The 18,921-nt window shown below is 54.1% G+C and overlaps 2 protein-coding genes across 3 annotated transcripts in view; one reads left to right on the plus strand and one right to left on the minus strand.

Moving 5' to 3' along the window:
* Positions 1-867: 867 nt before the first annotated feature.
* Positions 868-13,884, minus strand: Fam83h (family with sequence similarity 83 member H). Of its 2 annotated transcripts, none has more exons than XM_027404188.2 (5): positions 13,788-13,884; positions 5,992-6,453; positions 5,039-5,203; positions 4,844-4,968; positions 868-4,672 (listed from the first exon to the last, which is right to left on the minus strand). In XM_027404188.2, the coding sequence occupies exons 2-5, from the start codon at positions 6,436-6,438 to the stop codon at positions 1,912-1,914; spliced, it is 3,498 nt and encodes a 1,165-aa protein (XP_027259989.1). In that variant the 5' UTR covers positions 6,439-6,453; positions 13,788-13,884; the 3' UTR covers positions 868-1,911. The 2 variants fall into 2 exon arrangements, with proteins under 2 accessions (XP_027259989.1, XP_027259988.1); XM_027404187.2 differs by lacking the exon at positions 13,788-13,884 and adding an exon at positions 8,935-9,406.
* The window catches only part of Iqank1 (IQ motif and ankyrin repeat containing 1), a 31,215-nt gene continuing 23,125 nt past the window's right edge, over positions 10,832-18,921 (plus strand). Inside the window, exons 1-2 of the mRNA XM_035440685.1 lie at positions 10,832-10,916; positions 14,428-14,511. Of these exons, the coding sequence (XP_035296576.1) occupies positions 10,832-10,916; positions 14,428-14,511 (169 nt within the window). The remainder of the gene's footprint in view (positions 10,917-14,427; positions 14,512-18,921) is intronic.

Below are 18,921 nucleotides of genomic sequence, written 5' to 3' on the forward strand. Positions count from 1 at the left end.
GAGGGTGAACACCAGAAACCAGTGTGCCTGCAAGGCCAAGAACTATCAGAGCAGAAGGGTTCAGGCTGGACAAGAGCTGCAAGATAAAGGTTGAGAAGTGTCTTGCTGGGCTTGAAGACTGCAAACTCAGATGAGTGACTACATGGATGGCCCAGAGCCAGGGGCTTGTATGGGGTTTGCTGGGATGGGAGAGGTGTTTATACAGGCATGGAGGATTAAGAGTTCCCCACAGGGACTCATGGTTTTCCAAAAAGAAAACTAGGAAGGCCATAGGGTTAAAGGCAACCTATAAATTCAACAGTTAACCATTTGGGGACATGCTGGCTTTTTTTCTTTTTACTTAGGATCTCACTGCGTAGCCCAGGCTGCCCCAGCTTACCACTGCCTTCCCAGCACTGGGCTATGATGGAGTTTATACATTGTGTTTATAGTTAACATGAGAACACAAGACACTGTTTCAAAAATGCCCTTCTCAAAAAGGTGTGAAAGGTGCAGCCAGAGGTCAGAGGGCCCCAGAAAGGACTACCAGCCTCCACTTTTCCATTGCAGAGCTCAACAGGTCTGAGCTTGAGCAGTGACGCACAGGACACCAGACCATGGGCCCTAGGACAAGCTAAGCAGTGAGCATGTCAAGACTAGGAAAGACTCGAGTTCATCCAGTTCCCAGGGGGCCATGTGCTTCTGGCCAGGAACTTGGGGTTTTTGACAGTGGGAATCCAGTCACTGTCCAAGTTCCAGTGTCCTCCCTTCTCCAGCAGCTGGAGTCAGAAGGAACTACTTAGTGGCTTCGTTTCATGTCTTTGCCCTCTTGGGATTTCATATCATGAATGCGCACACTCACAAACACACACTCTTACACAAGGTATAAACTATTTGGAAAGAAACTTATTTCTCAATGTTTAACAGCATGTGGGGGCTCTCTATGCATTTGGTATCTTTCCAAATCAAAGCTCTTGGGAGTAAGAAAAGATAAAAGTAATCAGGGACCTTGGACAGATAGGAAAGTACCAAGACTAGGGTGGACTTTGGGGGGAGGTGTCTGCTGTCCCTTAGTGGCGGTTGGGGTTTAGGTTGTACTGTACCCCATCTTCTGGCTTTTGCTGAGGTCCAAACACTACATTCAACTTCTTTCCAGACTTGGCTTAGGAACTTTCTGAAGCCAGGGTCACAGAAAGTCTGTCCAGACTGCTTTATTATAATGCAAAGTCCAGTGCTCCCCACTTCTGGCTCCTCTTCAAGTGCTATCCAGAGACTTGCTGGAGAAGGCAGAAGTGACTTAAGGCAGCCCCAGCAGGTGCTTGGCAACTACTTCCCAGTGGCCTGCCCTGTCTAGCATCCCTGCCTTCCCAACAGCAAGAGGACAGATGCCAAGAAAGTGGCAGGAAGCAATGAGGAGACAGAGTGCAAGCAGGGAAGGAGAGTTCCAGAGAGAGAGATGGAGGTGAGGGGATGGGAAGAGGCTGTCTCCAGAGGGAGGCAGTGGATCCAGGAGGCTGTGAGTGAGATGCACACCCTGAGAAAAAGCCCTGAGATAAAAGGCCCTAAGAGGCATCTGAGGCATAGTGATGAGTCCTTGAGAAATTGTCAAATAAGGCAGAGATATGGATCCCTGAGGTGAATTAAGCCCCAAAGTGGCCCTGAGCCCAGGAGGTGGTGGAGGCAGGTGAAGGAGGTGATGAAGAGGGTGCACTGAGTGGAGGGGTGAGCTCCTAGCAAGGCAAAGCCAAGAGTAAGAAGCAGTGGGACTGTCAGGTGAATTCAAGAGGAGCTCAGTACAGGTGGTTGTCAGCCAGGTCCCAAATTGCTTTGACACCAGTCTGGTAGCCACCACGCCATCGCCATCGGTACCAGATGGGTACTGTAAGTGCTAAGTGGCAGTGATACAGAGTCCTGATCTCCAAGACAGGAGACTCATTTTTTGCTTTTGAATGTACCCAGAATCTTGGGTACAAATTTGCCCATTTTACTGTCCCTGGTGTCCTCATCTGCCAGGTTGTCTCCTGCCCCAGTACTGCCGGCTTCCTCCTTTTTGCAGAAGACCTCGAAGCGACTGTAGACACGCTTCTCTTTGCGCATGCTCTCCATGCGGCGCAGGAGCCGGTCACGCTCCTCTGCGCTGGCCGGCAGTGTGCGGCTGAGCCGGCCTTGTGTCCCTAGACTGTCGGAGCGGAAGATGGCTGAACACTTGTCCTTGTCGGACATGTCTGGAGACAAGTCTCCTGCAGTTGTTGGGCGACCTAGCTCAGGACTGCTGTGAGAAGGGCCTGGAGCAGGGACTCCGCGGTGCTTCTGGCCATGGGCACTGATTTGCTCCAGAATAGCCTTAGTGTCATCTCGTAGGTTGCTGCTGTATAAGGCATTGGCAGTAGCTGAAGCCAGGCGTACCTTTGGGCTTCTCTCATCTGCAGCAGCCTCTGTGCTGTCACCCCGACCCAGCGAGGGCCGCCGGGGGCTCTCAGGCTGCCCATTTTCCTGTGGAGCAGGGAAGCTGCCCTCATCCTCCCCACGCCGCTCACTCTTGGGGCTCAGAAACTGCCTGAGGCGGAGAGAGCCCTTTCGCAGGGCTTCCATGGGGCCACTAGTCACCTCTTCTGTAGGCCCAGTCTTCGAAGGCTCCCCAGCAAAGGTGAGACTGCCTCTACGCTCAGGGACAGGGGGCACTGGACTGCCCCTGCGCTCAGGCACTGGGGGAACCGGGCTGCCCCTGCGGTCTGGGTAGGCCGAAGTGGGGCTCCCCTTCTGCTCAGTCAATCCTGTGGTTGGGCTGCCCCTCCGACTGGGAAATCCGGATGTGGGGCTCCCCTTGTGCTCAGGGTAATTTGGGGTGGGGCTCCCTTTTGGCTCAGAATAAGGCAACTGGTGCGTTCCAGGACCTTCTAGTGGAGGGCTATCTCGCCCTTGTGGAGACAAGGAGCGACCCTGGGTGGAGAGGAGGCGTGAAGGCAGGCGGTCTGTGCTACCCAGTGTGTCGAGCAGCTGTGCAGCGGTCAGTGAAGCTGCCCCTGGGTGTCGCTCTGCCTCCTGATGTAACTGCTGTGCGAAGGAGTCACGCAGGTCAAGCAAGCAACTCTCGAGGCTGCGGCGCTCAGTTCCCGCTCCTCCTGGTGCTACCACCTCCTCCCGCCAGGACTGGGCCACTACCGCCTTGCTGTGGTGGGACGCAGTGATGGGACCCCCTGCACCACCAGGGTCCCGGGCAGGGCCCTTGTATTTTTCCAGTAGCTCTGCCACTTTTGCCGAGGCGCTGGAACGAACAGCCTCTCCACTGGGACCCAGAGTTTCACTGACTGTCTGTTCTTTGTGTAGCAGCTGTACTTTTTCTGTGGTGGTTGCTGTGGTGCCACTAGCACCCTCGGCCTGTGAGGCGAAGATGAGTGAAGAGCGCAACCTGGAGCTGCGCTGAATAAGCGGGTTCAAGCGTGAGCGGAAAGAGTCCTGCTTAGTCAGGTTTGTCTCCTCCGTGCCCTCGCGCTCTGAGCTGTCGCCACCACCGCTTCCTGAGCCTGGCTTTGGCCCCTTGGCTGGGAAGGGTACAGGATTTCGGAAGGCAGAGGGGAGCAGGTCCCGGCCTCCAGGAGTCAGCACTTCATCGTCATAGGCCTCAGTCTCCATCGGCAGACCCTCTTCCCCACCATCACCATGGCAGCCGCTCAGGTAGGAGGCAAGGCGCCAGTGACGTAGTCCGGCCCGTCCCTCGGGTCCACCCCTACGTTCAGGCTCCACCTCTGTAGTCGTGTCCAGGCCTTGCCTCAGAGATGCTTGGCATGGAAAACGCTGGCCCAGGTTGGGACGCAAGGCCCCATTAGGCTCCACACCACGAGGGCCGGTTCCAAAGGCAGGATCCGAGCCATGACGTACCTCTCGAGATGCGCTGGATGGCACATATTCCAGCCGCTGGTGCACGTCTCCACCAAGTTCTGGGAAACGGGACCCAGCACCTAGTGCTAAGTCATCTGGGTCCGCAAAGCCAGGGCGGCCTGCACGAAGCTTCTCGAAGAGGCCCTGTGGGCGTGTGGGTGCAAACTGTGGATCCCACTGGTAATGCTGCTGGTAGAGCTGGTCACGTTGGAAGTGGCTGGTCTGGAAACGGAAGTCATCACCATGGCTGAGGAATGTTTGTCGAGACACCTGGCGTGCAGCTGCAAAGTTTTCCACTGCTCCTGCTCCATCGGCTGCTGTGTAACTGTGCCGCTTGAAGGCATCCATCTCCAGGTGCCGTGCTTGGAAGAAGCCTCGGGGGCCTGCGAGTTCTCCCATGGGCCCAGCCTCAGCTGGACGCGCCAGTGGCCGGAGGCCTGCATGGGGCTCCAATGCACCCCCAGGCATACGCTGCAGCTCCTCACGGCGGAAGGCAGATAGGAAGTGGCGGTCAGGGTCTAGAAAAGAGGGGAAGCCCAGGCCTTCTTCCCGGGGCGGTGGGAATAGGAGGTGTGCTCGTTTAGGGAAAGAAAAGGGTGTTGGTGCTCCAACCCCGGGAACGCCCACCAGGGGCCCAGCCCCAGAGTATGGAGCAAGTGCATAGGCATCCATGCGGGCTAGCATCCCAGCTGAAGGCACCAGTGGCTCTGACTGTGCGAACAGGATGCGGAACTCCTCATCGAAGCTGGAGACTAGCTCTCCCTGGAACACATGAGCTAGACTGCGGTGGATTTTCTCGAAGGACCACATGAAGCTGTGGGCAGAATGGTGGAAATCAGGGAGAGGAAATAAGGCCACAAAGGCCAAAGGCATCAGCTGAATGATCAGGGAATTGGGGTCTATAGGGAGTTGGGCTGTGGCAAGGAGGGCCAAAGGACGACTTTGTGGGGCAGAGCCAGGGCTGAGGGAAATCCACTGGACATACCTATAACTCCCGCTCATCACTACTGCACAGTCCACCAGCAAAAACTTCTCCTTCAGATGGCCCTTGAAAGACTTCCCAGTGCGGCAGTAATAGGTAGGCCCTGCCACTGTGCGCACACGCAGGAACTGGAAGAGAGGGGAGTCAAGTCTTTACCAAAGGTATTCCCCCCACCCTCGCCCCGGCTTGGTCACTCACATCCACATGGTGCAGATTGACACGACACTTGTCGGCCATGTCTAGGAAGTGCTGAGCATTCATTTCATCCAGCAGAATGTAGACTGGGACTCGCCTGGCAGCAGCCTCCAGCACTTCACTGAGCAGATCCACATCAGTGAACATGTCCATCACCACAGCTACCACCTGGGAGGTAGGCGGGTATCAGGTCAGCAGGCAGGTAGGGTCCAGCCATTCTGTCTCTGGCCACACTTTCACCCACAAGCACTGTAAAATGACCATTAGCCTACCATTGGCCATAAACGGGAGGGCAGTAAAAGGGACCCAGCCAAGGGACACAAATCAGTTGACACCTGGCAGTTCATAAAGGGACGCTTCATTTGAGGGGCGGGGAGTAGCTGCAACCCTGGCTCTGTGTGTTCACATCCCAGATTGTTGGGGCAGGCATCAGAACCTCAGGCTTGATAAGGAATTGGGGGGTGGGGGGAGCAGGGACAGAAGCTAGGTCCTGCTACCTTACCTGATCTTCCCAGGTTTTGTGGGAGTAGGTTTTTTTTTGTTTTTAATACAGGCTGGATTGTTACTTTGTAGTCCAGGCTGGCCTCAGCCTCCCTGAATGCCAGGATTACATGCATGAGCCAGTTCCTGGTTTAACAGCTTCTTTTTTTTTTTTTTTTTGGTGCTGTTTGCCAACTGCTTTGAGAGTTGGTTGCTCTCAGCTGGGCAAGGTCTGGAGAGATCAATACGCCAATTGCCCCCAAGTTTCTGGGTACTGGCCATGATCCTAGGCAAGCAAATGTATAGAGGCTACCAACCAAGTCCCAGGTGATAATGGACAAACTCTACAAGGTGACCTTCCTGCTGAGGTCTGGATGACCAGGCCTGGCATCCCTAGCACCAAATGCTTTTATTCTTCCCACACCCTCCTATTCACGCTTCAAGGCCCAGCCCAGGCTGTCCTTCACCACCCGCACCTGCTGGGCAGAACGGATCATCCTCCGAGCTTCATCTTTGATGCTGGGGCTGTCAGGTGGTGGTGGTTGTACCAGTGTGGTGACCTCTGTGCCTTGGAAGCCAAAGGTCAGGGGCCAGCCCAGATCCAGCTCAGGCACAGCCTGGTCTGAGTTCACTGGCCAGTAGGTGCCTGAGGAACCATCCATGTCCACATCAGGAGGACTGCCTTCAGGGGGCTCCCGGGCCACATATTGTGGGGGCTGCAGGTGGCGGCTCACATGTTCCAGCTCCTCAGGGCACAGGAAATCAGGGGCCCCCTCAGATGCCAAGAAGCGGCTGTAGGCTTCTGGCCCACCCTCAGTCAGTGCATCCACTGCCAGGCGGTAGTACTCTTTGTAGTGAGGTGGCAGGTACCCAGGTGCCAATGGGTTGTCCCCCTGCGAGCTGCTCTGGGAGCGTCGGGCCATGTTGGGGCCAGGGGCCTGGAGGGGTAGGAAGATGCATTAACTAGGGGCAGTAGGACCCATTTACCTTAACCTCACAAGTAGATGCACATTGTCGATGGAGCTGCTAAATCTTAGGCTTTGCTTATGCCTGGGAGGTCTTCCAGGACCCAACGAAGAGAGGCTCAGAAACAGCACTAGAGGCCATAGCATGTCCCTGGGGGCAGACATGGGCCACTGGTACTCAGGGACTGCCAGTGTTTGCCCCATTCCAGACAAGTGAGAGATTCACATACCATTTACTTTGTGGATCTCTTTTCCTATAATAAACGGCTGATTAAGACACAAATGCAGTCCAGTAACGAGATTATTACTGCCCCCTCCTCCAAGAGATTAGTCTTGTTGGCCCCTTGGCTCCGTTGCTACTGCTTGAAGACCCTGGGCAGTGCTCTGGCCTGTTACCTTCATTGTACACATCTAGGAGGGTGGCGAGACACTGTGCCTGGCCCAAGGTGAGCACAGTAGAGTGGAGACTGACTCATCCACGGCTGATGGCCTTCAGCCCCACCCACACCTTTTCCCTGGGTCCACACCTGTGTCTTCCCACAGCCCCTTTACTGATCTCTCTGACCCAACTCCTGAATGTTCACCCTTTCTAAAAACTTCACCCTCTGCTACTGTCCCACCTCAGCTAAAACCTCTCTGGGCCTCAGTTCCTTGGGGTCAGCCAGTCCTTGTAGGGTCTCTATACCCTCTCAGACCCACCCATCCTAATGGCAATACACATTCCCAAGACCAAGACCCCGGGTCACCACCCTCTCCCCAATACGTCGAGAATAAAGGCAAAGCCCTTGAGCACCTATGACTATGGGTGTCCCAGTTCTTGTTTTTCAGTGGCTGGGGAGTGCGGGGTGGGTAGCAGAGGCTTGTGCTTGAGAAAGCATTAGAAATAGCAACCAAACACCTAGAAACCTGCACCTCTGGCCCTGGAAGTTGCCTTAGGGCAGCCTTGCTCCATTCCCCACTGCTCCTTAGGTTTGGAATGGCTTAGGACTCTTGCCCTGCCTAGCACACAGGTTCCTGGATGTTAGTCTGGACTAGGAAAAGTAATTCTGCCCAGAAAGTGGAGTGTCAGGCCTCTGCTGTGTGTGACCCAGGGAGCTATAGTGTCTGCCATCCCTAGGGGCATGGTGCAACACATTAACAAGTCCAAATGTGACAGAGCTTGGAGGTAGGGACACTCCTATGTCTACCTGCCCTAAGAAGAGTGCTCTAAATTCCCTTTGGGGCACTGCCCTTACTGTAGGCTGTTGGTTTTCCTTCCTGTCTGCAGAGTGAAGTGTGACACACTGTTCTGGGGCAGTCAAGGCAGACCACCTGTGGTAAGAATGCTGGCATGTCTGCTTGGACAGGGCCCACAAAGTACCCAGCCATCGTAGACAGCGTTCTCACAATACACTGAGGGGGGAATTCCTGATATAAGGAAGACTGAGAATTGAAAGTGTCCAGTCTGTGGACTTCTAGTGAGGAACCATCAAAGATACTATTGTTTGGGAAGGGGCCATAGTCCCGAATGCCCACTGTGGGACCTGGACTCACAAAGCAGTCACCTCAAATGCCCTTATACTCTTTCACTGACACACATCCCTCTTGACTATGTACTCGTAAGTGACCACTCTTATCAGCAATGAACCCCAAGAGCTTGCCTGAGGACATCTGCGTATTCAAGTGGGGCCCTGCTGAAGGAAGGCTATCCCACCCAAACCAATGACTCAGCATGAATCATCTGTTGACCTCTGACCTAAAGCCACTCTCCAGGCCCTTCACCACTGACAGCACTAGGAAATGACCCCTCCCCTCCTACCTGACAGGAGGTAGTGTTCCCACATCTGGAAGGGGATCCCACGGGGAGCACCTTGGACTACTACACAAAGACAGTGACAGTGGCCAAGTAGGGGTGGGGTGGTAAGGGACGTGAAACTGAAAGATGGGAATCCGTGGGATGGGGCTCAAAGACCGGAAGTCGATGAGTTACAGATTGCAGGTTAGGCACTGCAAGGCCCAAGGGTGTTACTGTACCCCAGGAAGTTAGCCCGCTACCCAGCCAGGTGTCTTTGTCTGCCCAACCAGTCCAGGGATGAGGGATCAGGAGTTAGGAGATCCCAGTTTTCCCTGCCCTCCACACAGGGATCCAGCCCTGGACACCCCGGTTCATGGCGGCTTGGGGAGAGGCTCTGGGAAAGGTACAGGTCATGCCCGGCCAACATGTAGGCCGCGAGGATGAGAGTGTGTCACACCGTTTCTTCTGCCTCCTCCTTGCCAGCAGGCCCTACCTTGGAAACCCCTTACCCAGTACTCCTGAGAGCAGTCACCCTGTCCCCGACCCAGCCCCACGCACGCGCTCACTGCACCGCCCGGCCCAGGTCCCGAGACCAGACCCAGGTACCGTCGCACGGAGGCTCCGGCCTCCCGTACTGCGCGCTGCGCGGTGCCCAGCCCGCGCCGGGGAAGGGACCCTACCTGGCCAGGTGAGCGGGTTCTCGACACGGGGGCAGCAGGAGCCCACTGCCGCCCAGCGGCCTCGCGGTCTGGTCCGTCCTGCAGCCACTCCCCGCCGCGGCCCGCCCGCCCGTTCGGCCTGATTCACGCGCCCGCCCCCGCCCCGCCCGCCCGCGCTCTGCCTCCTGCCTGCCCGGGCAGCACCTGGGCGGGGCGGCCCCACCCCGACGCGCCCGCATTCCTGCGCTCTCCGCAGCCCCGACCCCGGCCGCGACCCCCGGGTACCCATCCTGGCCTCGCTGGCGCCCCCAACCCACATCCCCATCCCCGACCACCGAGCGCTCCGGTGGCGCCCCAGAACTGCGCCCCGGATTCTGGCCAGCGCCACTCCGGAGTGCCAGAGCCTCTTCTTTTCAGGACCCCGAAGCCCCTAGAACTCATTTGCGAACCGATAGCTCGAAGCCCCTACTGCCGACCCCTGACCCTCGCCCCGGAAGTTGGGGTGACTCGGAAGTTCCGGCTTAGTCGCTAGGAAACTGGCCAGCCCGACGTGAGGGGCGGAGCTTCTGGCCTCTGCGTTGCAAGTGGCAGGTGAGGCAGGTGAGGCCGCAGACGCGGGACCTCGCACCCCGTTCATTCAGGTGACCGCTTTACAGCACAGCACGCAGACTCTGGCTTCCTACTACACTCCCTGCAGGCCCATCCTCTCACATGAAACCGACGGCATAGGAACTCCACGGGCTTTCCCACCCATACGCCGACCACATAAAGGATCCTGCGCACACAACCCTGTACCCACGGGACTCCTCAGGCACAAGGAGACCTCGGGTAACCCATAAGCAGAACTCCCTCCGCCACACAGAATCCGCACACCAAGCTCATCTCATATAGAGGATCACGGCTTAACGTCCCAACAGTGGTACTGGCACCCACTGATCGTGCCTTCACGCACACCGGCTGAAGGCACAGGGGTTCCGTCTTCACGCATGTACATTAAAGAGTCTGCATCTCAGGATGCTGCAAGTACTAGACCCTCTGTAGACAGGGACCCTCATGCACGTATCAAGCCCCAGACATTATCCATACACCTAAACACATAGTTCCTCCTGGGTCCCTAGTCTGCCCAGTTTTCCCTCTAACCTACTTCCCTACTTAGGCTCTGTTCTGAACTCAGTCCTATGTCCAAGCCAACTCCCCACCTACCAGTTCTCCTGCCTCAGGTTCTCAATGTCTGCCACCTGCCTAAATACTTTCTGTAAGACAGCCTTCAGTCATTTTCTGGTCCTATTTTCAGGATAACATTTCATTAACTCCATTCCCAAATGTTCCTGTGGCACCAGCAGTGCAGGATCATAGGTGTATGAAGTCAGTGATTGCACTACCTGGGTTTCCTATTCATTGTGCCGTGTGAGGGGTACTAAGGCACTGGAAGACCCTAACACAGGCTGAAGTGGAAAGAAGACTCTTCCTAAGGGAATGAATTGTATACTAGGGGGAAGGGGCATTGCTCCCAGAACCAGACAGCAGAGTTTTCCAAGGCCAGGAGGAGAGGGGGTTTGAGGGTAGGGAAGGGTTGGGCTCAGCAGACCAGAGTTGACAGCAGTTGAAGGCATTTGTACATAGCCCAGCTGTTCAGCTGGTAGCCCAGTGATTTTGGTGACAGAATACAGATCTGTGGATTCCAGCAGAGTGGGCTGAGCCACGATGGTAGAGGACAGGCACACAAGCATTAAAGGAGAGAGACATCTTTTTACCAGGCATCCTTGCTCACGCTACTGGGCACATAGTCAGATAACCAGGGGCAGGCACTGGCTGGGAGTGTACTGGAGGTCCAGGGCCTGGACAGTATGTCCACTGCCTTGTCCTCTGCCCTCCTGAACATACCCTCCCTGGACTTTTCCTTCCCGCCCCCAGGAGAATGAGCAGTAAGAAGGGGGGGCCCAAAGCTGCACCAGGGAAGAGGCAGGCACCCCTCCCTGGGTCCAAGCTTCGAGCTGCTGCTGGTGAGTGCATCCTCTGACCTCCAGGGCACTGCCCCAACATTGACCTTGAGACCACTAAGAACATAGGGGTCCTCTGAGAAACCCTTCTCTCCCAAGTAGTCTTCAAGGGCTCTTCATTTGTACTTGGGCATGGTAGATTTGATGGTTTAAAGCTCAGACATCTTCTGTAGCCTGGACCTCTAGAGCTGGGGTGGGGAGTGGGCACAGGACTCAGAAAGGCACAGTGTTAGAGCCCCTGGAGGTAAGAAAGGGGCCAGGAGGAGATCGGAGGGGCAGATGACTAAAAACAATATTGAAGCTGGCCAGTGGTGGCACACGCCTTTAATCCCAGCACATGGAAAGCAGAGGCAGGGGGATCTCTGAGTTTGAGGCCAGCCTGGTTTGTAGAGTGAGTTCCAGGGCAGCCAAGGTAACACAGAGGAACTCTGTCTCTTGAAAACAGCAACAATATTGAAAAAGAGAAGGGCTTGAATCCAAGTTGGGAATCTTCGTAAGTGGTTGTCCACTCACTGTTCATCAAACCCGCCTCACACTTTCCCCTTCAGATCACCTCTCCGTAGCACTTCCCGGCTGAAAGGTTACAACTAGATTGGGCTAGCTTCTGTAGATCATGAGAAAGTGGACTCTCCTGTTCCCTGTGCCTGCCCCCCCCACCCCCGTAGCCTTTATCACCCCTTCACTCAACTTACAATTCATTGTGCTACAGATGTGAACATCTTCCAGGCTATCTCTTGGGCTCTGCACCCAAACCTGCCTGTAGTTTGTGCCTGCTGCGAGGGTACCCACCCAGACCTAGATGCAGCCCTGCATCTGAGCCCAGGCAGTGCCAGATTCCCTGGAGCTGGCAGCCGATGGTGACTCCACACCACGCTGGGGTGAAGTCCTAGTTGCCCAAATTAGCCCCAGCTGCGTCTGAGGCCAGTCTTCCTCCTGGAATGAGGATAATGGGTACCAGCACTGCGTGCTGCCTCTGTGATCTCAAGCCCCGAGCACCAAGCTGCAGTAAATAGTGGGCAGGGCAGGTGGACTGGACAAGAAGCTGTCCAGGATACTTGGAGAGGGGACTGTTCCTCAGTTTTGTTGTCTGTCAACTGTGCACTCAGCTCTCACCCCACACCTTACTATGCATGCTTTCCTGGACAGCTCCTGTAGCTACTCGTCCTGGTCCCCTGACACCACCATCCCCAAACAAGCTCCCTCCCCCCACCTCCCTCAATGGCCTCTGCCTGCCAAGCACTGTGTGGTCTGGGCAGAATTGCTGTCCTTCATCCGGGCAACATTCTGTGTAGTGGGCACAAGCCCCTCCAGGCATACAGGCCCACAGAGGTTCTGTAGCCAACTTGGCCTCCCAGCCCTCACGCATCTATAAGATACTTGAGTGTCTGTTGTACCATCAGACTGCCCAAGCCCCTACCCATAGCCCTCTAGGCCTTACCTGGCCTTGGGTTTGCAGTGCCTCGAGGCCCTCACTCCGGAGCTGCTCCAGGGCCACAGCCAGCTGCAGCCCCTCCATGTGCACCCAGGCCTGCTCCTCCTGCAGCTGCTGCAGCCACAGCTGCTCCTCCTGCAGCTGCTGCAGCCACAGCTGCTCCTCCTGCCAGAGCTGCATCTGCAGCTGGACCTGCCGCCTCCGATCCTCAAGCAGCAGTTGCTCCTGGGCTAGGCACAGCTGGACTTCGTGGAGTCTCAGCAGTTCAGGGCCCAGGGCTGGCATGGGGGCCCTGGCTCCACAGCCCTCCATGTGCTCAGGAGCCAGCACTAGCTCGGATTCCACAGTGGTGGCCTGAACTGGCCTCCAGGATGCTTGTAGCTGCTCTGGCCTGGTGGCCCTAGAGTGTCCCTGAGGAGCCGGCTGAGTGCTGGTCACGTGGCCCGTGAGGGCCACCCCCAACTGATCCTGAGGGCCCCCTGTATTGGGGGGCGGAGGCTCAGCCTCAGGGCACTTCTGCCCAGCTGCCCGCTGGGCCCTGCCCACCCTCTTGCCTCGGGGCTTCCGAGCTCGACCTCGTTTCCCAGACATGGCCCAGGATCCAGTGGTCTTTCACCAGATGTCTGCTCCCCAGGGAACCGTCTCATCCACTGGCCTTGCTGGGGAGCTCAGAGGGCATCCCAGAGGCTGCAGTAGGCTGCTTGCTCTCAGCCAGGCTCAGCCCTCTGTTCCTCTGTCCCAAGTGGCTGCTCTACCCCTTGCCCTGTTGCCCACAGCACAGCACAGGACCCTGGCTCTGTCTATAGGTCCCACAGGCCGCACTCTGTGGCGCTGGGCCACACCAGGGAGTTTATAGGGACTTTGGCGGCACAGTGGCTCACCCTAACCGAGGAGGCTGACTAACGTGCTGACACAGGGTGCGGGACTTCACAGACCACAGACTTCACTGGCCAGACTGGGAGGGAGGCTAAGAAACTGGGGGCGGCTCTCTGTAGCTAGGCAGTTGCTTGAGGACGTGCCTGGTCCTGCCTGGACTCACCAAGGCCCCCCACCCTTCACCCCACCCTCGGTCGCGGGAAACTCAAACTGTCCGCAGAGCTAAGAGCTACATCTCAAATGCACCAGCCCTGAATGCTCAGACCCTCACTGACCATAGACCATCCCAAACCAACTGACCACTGGAACTCGAAGCCTATGCAGATGCGCCCTGCTGGGCTTGAGCTTGCCTGGGGAGCTTGCTAGAGATAATGGCTACCTTAGCCCCAGTGGGAAGCACTTGGGCCACACTGTGGCCTGGTAAAGACATTGAGCCTTCAAAAGCCTAGAAAGAAAAGTCTAGCTTGTCTCCTAGTATGGGTGTGGGGCCTGCCTACTGCCATGATTGGGAATCCAGCTCCCCCTTTGAATTAAAACAAGGCCCAAGGGACCCTTCCAAGGCCCACCTGTTAGTCCCAGGGGTGCAGCTGGGGGTCCAGGACCAACTCTCATCTGAGCCTTCCTTCCCAGGCCTCCTGTTTCGAGGCGTCGCTCCAGGTGACATCCTCCCCAGTGGTTCCCCAGCCCCAGCCCGCTGACTCACACCCACGCCCAGGGCCTCATCCCTGCCAGCTCTGCTTCACTGGTCAGACTGGTTTGCCTGGCCCAGCCCTGCCCAGCACACACCCCTATCCATCCTGCCCTTGCCCAGGAACCTCAAGAGCAGACAGAGAGCACCAGTCTGGAGCAGAGCTGGGCAGAGCAGAGCTTTGCTGAAGGGCGTGGAGAATGGCAGAAGCATTGTTTGGGTGGGAGACAGCAGTCGGGACAATGAGGGGCACACTTTTTAGGGACTTCCATATGCCCAGACCTGGAGTTTCATTTCCAGGTATAGGGGTAGGTGTGTCTGTTGGTTCTTAGTATTACTAGGCTAAGATGTATTTGCTCTTGGAAGACGCTGCTCATTAAAGTTGTGGCATGTGCTGGCCTCATGAGGCCTTCCCTAAGAGCCTAGGAATAAGCCTAGCTGGTGTCCCATAAATGCCACCTGAAGTTGATGGGGCGAGGGCCAACTCACATCCCAACACTTCTGCTACCTTCCTTCAGGGAAGCCGAAAGATCACCAGCTGCAGACGAAGACAGGCCAGCCGGCCAAAGAGTCCTACTCTGAGAACCCCGAGGTTCCTGCAGGTGAGATCCTGGGTGTTCTACCTCTGCTAAGGGGTGGGCTGGCAGTAAGGGACTTCCCTGGGCCCAGACAAGCATAGCATGCACAAGTGTTTGTCTATATATGCACACGTGTATGCATGAATGTGCAGGGGAATGTATGCATTCATGGATGCATGTGTGTACACATATAGTCTATGAAGTAGGCCAGAAGCACACAGAAGCCCCCTTTCTATACTGTGCTAGCCCATGGCTCAGGGCTGCCTCCCAAAGGAGCATGAGTCTCCTGTGATGAGCTGGTCGCCCTCTGGCGGCAGTAAAATGAAAAATGATCCAGCCATGGGCAGCACTTGGGGAGTCCCACCACGAGTCTGGAGTCCTGTGCCTGCTTCCTGGGCTCCAGTGCCTATGGACAGGACCAGATCTGTCCAGCCTGCTTGCCTCCTGGCTCTGGCCTCAGCTCTAAACGGTATTCCCAAAGTTCCCAACCTAACAATTAGGTTAAGAGTTCACTGCCAGCGCCTCAGCCCCACTTCAGGTATCCTCCAACTTCCCCTTTGGGTGTCTTGAAGCCAGCACATCTAGCCTAAGTTTCTCTAAGCTCACTCCAGTGTCCCTACATACACAATGCTCCCCAGTGGCTGATGTCTGAACCCCTCGCAGCCAACCCCATTGTTCAATACTTTCCCTGACCAGTTTCTAGGTCTCACAGAGCCTCAGATGCTTGCTCTCTTCTGGCCACTGCCTTGCCTTGCCCTTTGCCTCTACCTCCCAAAGTTCTCAGAGCAGCCATAAGGTGTGCAATACTGGGAGATGCAGCATCTGTGTTGCTTGTGAACAGCCCTGTCACTCCTGTCAACCTTTTCCATTCCCATTCTTGGGTCCTGGGATAAGGACGAGCCTTGTCCTGAGGACAGGATGCACATGAGGTCTGTGGGTTGTTGTAGCATAGTTTCATATGCCTGACACATTGGCATGGGTTCTGTATAGCTCAAACAGTTCTGAGACTCGAGCAGAGACAGATGTGTAGGGACACAGTCCCCGGAAGACACTCAGACCATACAGGAAGCCACACAGGAGGAATCGGCATCCTCCAGAGGGACCAGTGCCGTTTCTCATACTGCAGCACCACTCCTGTTGCCTCTCGCTGTCGCATGTCGTGGGAAGATCTTCAGGGATTGGGCAGAGCAGTCGCAGGAGCATTGCTGCTGGGTGCCAGATGCAGGAGGCAGGAGCATTACTTCTGGGTGCCAGACACAGGAGCATTACTGCTGGGTGCTAGCAGTACACATGCAGCTTTCTAGAAAGACCTTTCAGTTTGGCCAGGGATTCTGTATCCATGTTCAAAAGAGGTGCTGATCTGGCAATTCTTATGGTATCTTCCTGCTTTAGTATTAGGGAACTCTGGCCTCATAATTTCTTCTTCAGATCTACTTAATTTGCATATTTTATGTGCACCATGTGCATGCAGGTGGCTGCTGAGGCCAGAAGGCATTGGGTCCCCTGGAGCTGAAACTACAATATTTTAAGGCACCTGATGTGGGTGCTAAGGCCACAGCTCTGGGTCCTCTGGAAGAGCAGTAATAGCTCTTAACTGTGGCCCCTTATCTTTTAAGAATTTATCTTTGTTATTTAGAATTATATGCATGTGGGGGTGGCGTGTGCATGTAAAAGTGTGGTGCCCAACAGAGGCTGGAGGTCGCAATGAACTCCTCCAAACCCAAGTCCTCTGGAAGACCAGCAGGTGCTTTTAACTACTGAACTACCTCTCCAGACCCTGCTGGGAGAGAGAATTATCCTGACTTACACCCACTCCCTTATAGTAATTTTTATTTTTGTAGAATCAGGAGTATGATCCCCTTTCATTGTTCCTATTAAAAAGGTTTGTTTTTATTTTTAGTTATGGGAATGAACCTCCTTGTTTATGTGTATGCATTACATTGCACATGAAGGTCCCTCAGAGGCCAGGAGAGAGTGATGGGCCCCCTGGAGCTGAAATTATAGGCAGTTGTGAGAGGCCTGATGTGGGTTCTGGGAACCGAATCCAGGTCTCTGGCAAGCAGCAAGTGCTCTCTCCAGCCACACCCCACTTTCATTTCTTATCTTACTATTTGCATCTTTTCTTTTTCTTTGTGTATATAGTTAAAGGTTTATTAATTTTGTTGATTTTTTTTTTGAGACAGGATCTCACTACGTAGCACTGGCTGACTTGGAACTCAGGCTGGTCTTGAACTCTGTCATCTGCTTGTCTGCTTCCTAAGTACTAAGGTTAAAAGCATGCACTGCCACACACAGCTTGCTGATATTTTCAAAATACCAACTTTGGCCTCACTGGTTTTTATTTTTTCCATTTTGCTTCTATCTAATCTTGATTTTCCTCCCTTCTGCTGTCTTTGAGTTTAGTTTAGTTTTCCTTTTCTTGTTCTCTAAGTGGTGGGCTGCTGGTTTGAGACCTATCTTATTTAATAATGTAATATTAAATGGCTAATTCCCTTTGGCACTGCTTTTGCTGCACCTGGTAGATTTTGGCGTGCTGTGTTTTCACCTATTGCTAAACATTTTCTAATATCCGATGTGGTCTTGTCTCTGATACCTTGTTTAAGAAGGCATAGCTTGCTGGGCAGTGGTGGTGTGGTGCACACCTTTAATCCCAGCACTCAGCTTTGAGTTTGAGGCCAGCCAGATCTACAGAGTGAGTTCCAGGAAAGCCAGGGCTTCACAGAGAAACCCTATATTGAAAAACCAAAACCAAAACCAAGAAAAGGAAAAAACAAAAAGGCACTGCTACTGTCACATCCTGCTCATTTTTCATTTTTATTCTACTCTGTCATTGGCCTCTACTTCATGGCACTGCCGTCAGGGCAGATACTTTGCATCATGTCTGCCTCTGAGAACAAGCGGTGCTCAGTGGCAGAGCACATGTTCTTCTAGGAGTCACTAAGATCCCTTCTGTGGCCTGCCCCATGTTCCAAGGTAATGCCCCCATGCACTTGGGCATCCTGTGTATGTGGGTGGTGCGTAGCACTGCATTGGGACCCCTGCTTTCTTATGTTAGGAACTCCATTTCTCTTCTTACTTCCAGTTACTGTTGCCAAGTTTCTTCCTTGACTCTGATATTTTTCTCTGAACATTAATGGTTCATCATTGCATGCATGCATACTTAGAACTGGCATGTATTAAATCTTTTGATTATATAGTGTTCTATTTTTCCTCTTTCAATCCTTTTTATATTTTTATTAGCATATATTATCTGTAGATGGTTATATAGTGATTGGACATTTTGGCATTTTCCTATAGATATATAATGTATTTTGATCATATCCACCCTTATTACTCTCTCTTGTCCCCCTCTCGCCTCCACTAACCCCCATCTTCTTCCCAATCAGCCCCCCTTCTACTTTCATATTGTGTGTGTGCATGTGTATGTCTGCATGTGTGTGTGCACGAGTATGAGTGTGTGTGTGTGTGTGTGTGTGTGTGTGTGTTAGAGAGAGGGAGAAAGATAAAGAGGCCATTTCACTAGGGCTGCTTATAGGAATGCGAGTGAGGGACTATATACAGGCGCACAGGCACCTTACCAGGGCTGCACCAGTAAATAAAATGTCTCTCCTTCCCCCAGCAAGCATGAACTGACCATAGGTCTCAGAGTGAGGCACCGTATGTCCCCTCCCTACACCGAAGGATGTTGATGGGCCCGATCTTGAGCAGGTCTTGTGTAGGCAATCACTGCTTTCAGTTAAGATTATAATATCCTAGCCTGACATTGGTGGTGTACAGCTTTCATTCCAGCACTCAGGAGGCAGAGGCTGGTAGATCTCTGATTTGAAGGCCAGCCTGGTCTACAGGGTGAGTGCCAGGACAGCCAAGGCTACACAGAGAAACCCTGTCTTAAGAAACAAACAAACAAACAAGATTATAATATGGATGTCCTGCCTGGAAGACATTGTCATACAACATTCTACAGTCTCCCCCTTTCACTGATGACGCTGTTTCTTCCATCTCTTCTGCAGTGTCCCCCAAGCCTTGCAGAGGATAAGATAGATGTCCTGTTTATGACTGAGCATTCACTCAGCACTTTGACCAATTATGAGTCTCTGATTACTGCTGCCCACTACAAAACAACAACAAAAACCTTTCTAACTGAAGCTGACAGCAGCACTCACCTATGCGTAAACACAATTAGTCACATCACACCCATTTACCAAAACAACAGCAGTAGCTTCCCTGCTAGGGTCCATGACCTCACCAGCCATGGCTTTTGGCCAGGTTTACAATACCAGATGTGAGCTCCTTCCTGTGGAGCAGGCCTCAAATCCAACCAGAAAGCAGTTGGTTACTCCACAACAGACTTGCCGCTATTGCACCAGTGAACACATCTTTCCTGGACAGTCAGCCATGTCACAGTTAGTGTCCACAGCCGTGTGAGACTATTGG

This window comes from Cricetulus griseus, chromosome 2 (assembly GCF_003668045.3).
Source record: "Cricetulus griseus strain 17A/GY chromosome 2, alternate assembly CriGri-PICRH-1.0, whole genome shotgun sequence".
NCBI lineage: Eukaryota > Metazoa > Chordata > Mammalia > Rodentia > Cricetidae > Cricetulus > Cricetulus griseus.

Coding starts and splice junctions, on each gene's coding strand:
- Fam83h (XM_027404188.2), bottom strand. CDS start 6,438: ATGGCCCGACGCTCCCAGAGCAGCTCGCAGGGGGACAACCCATTGGCA. Junction 5,204..5,991: donor TGATCCGTTCTGCCCAGCAG/GTGCGGGTGGTG, acceptor CCTACCTCCCAG/GTGGTAGCTGTGGTGATGGA. Junction 4,969..5,038: donor TCAATCTGCACCATGTGGAT/GTGAGTGACCAA, acceptor CCTCTCTTCCAG/TTCCTGCGTGTGCGCACAGT.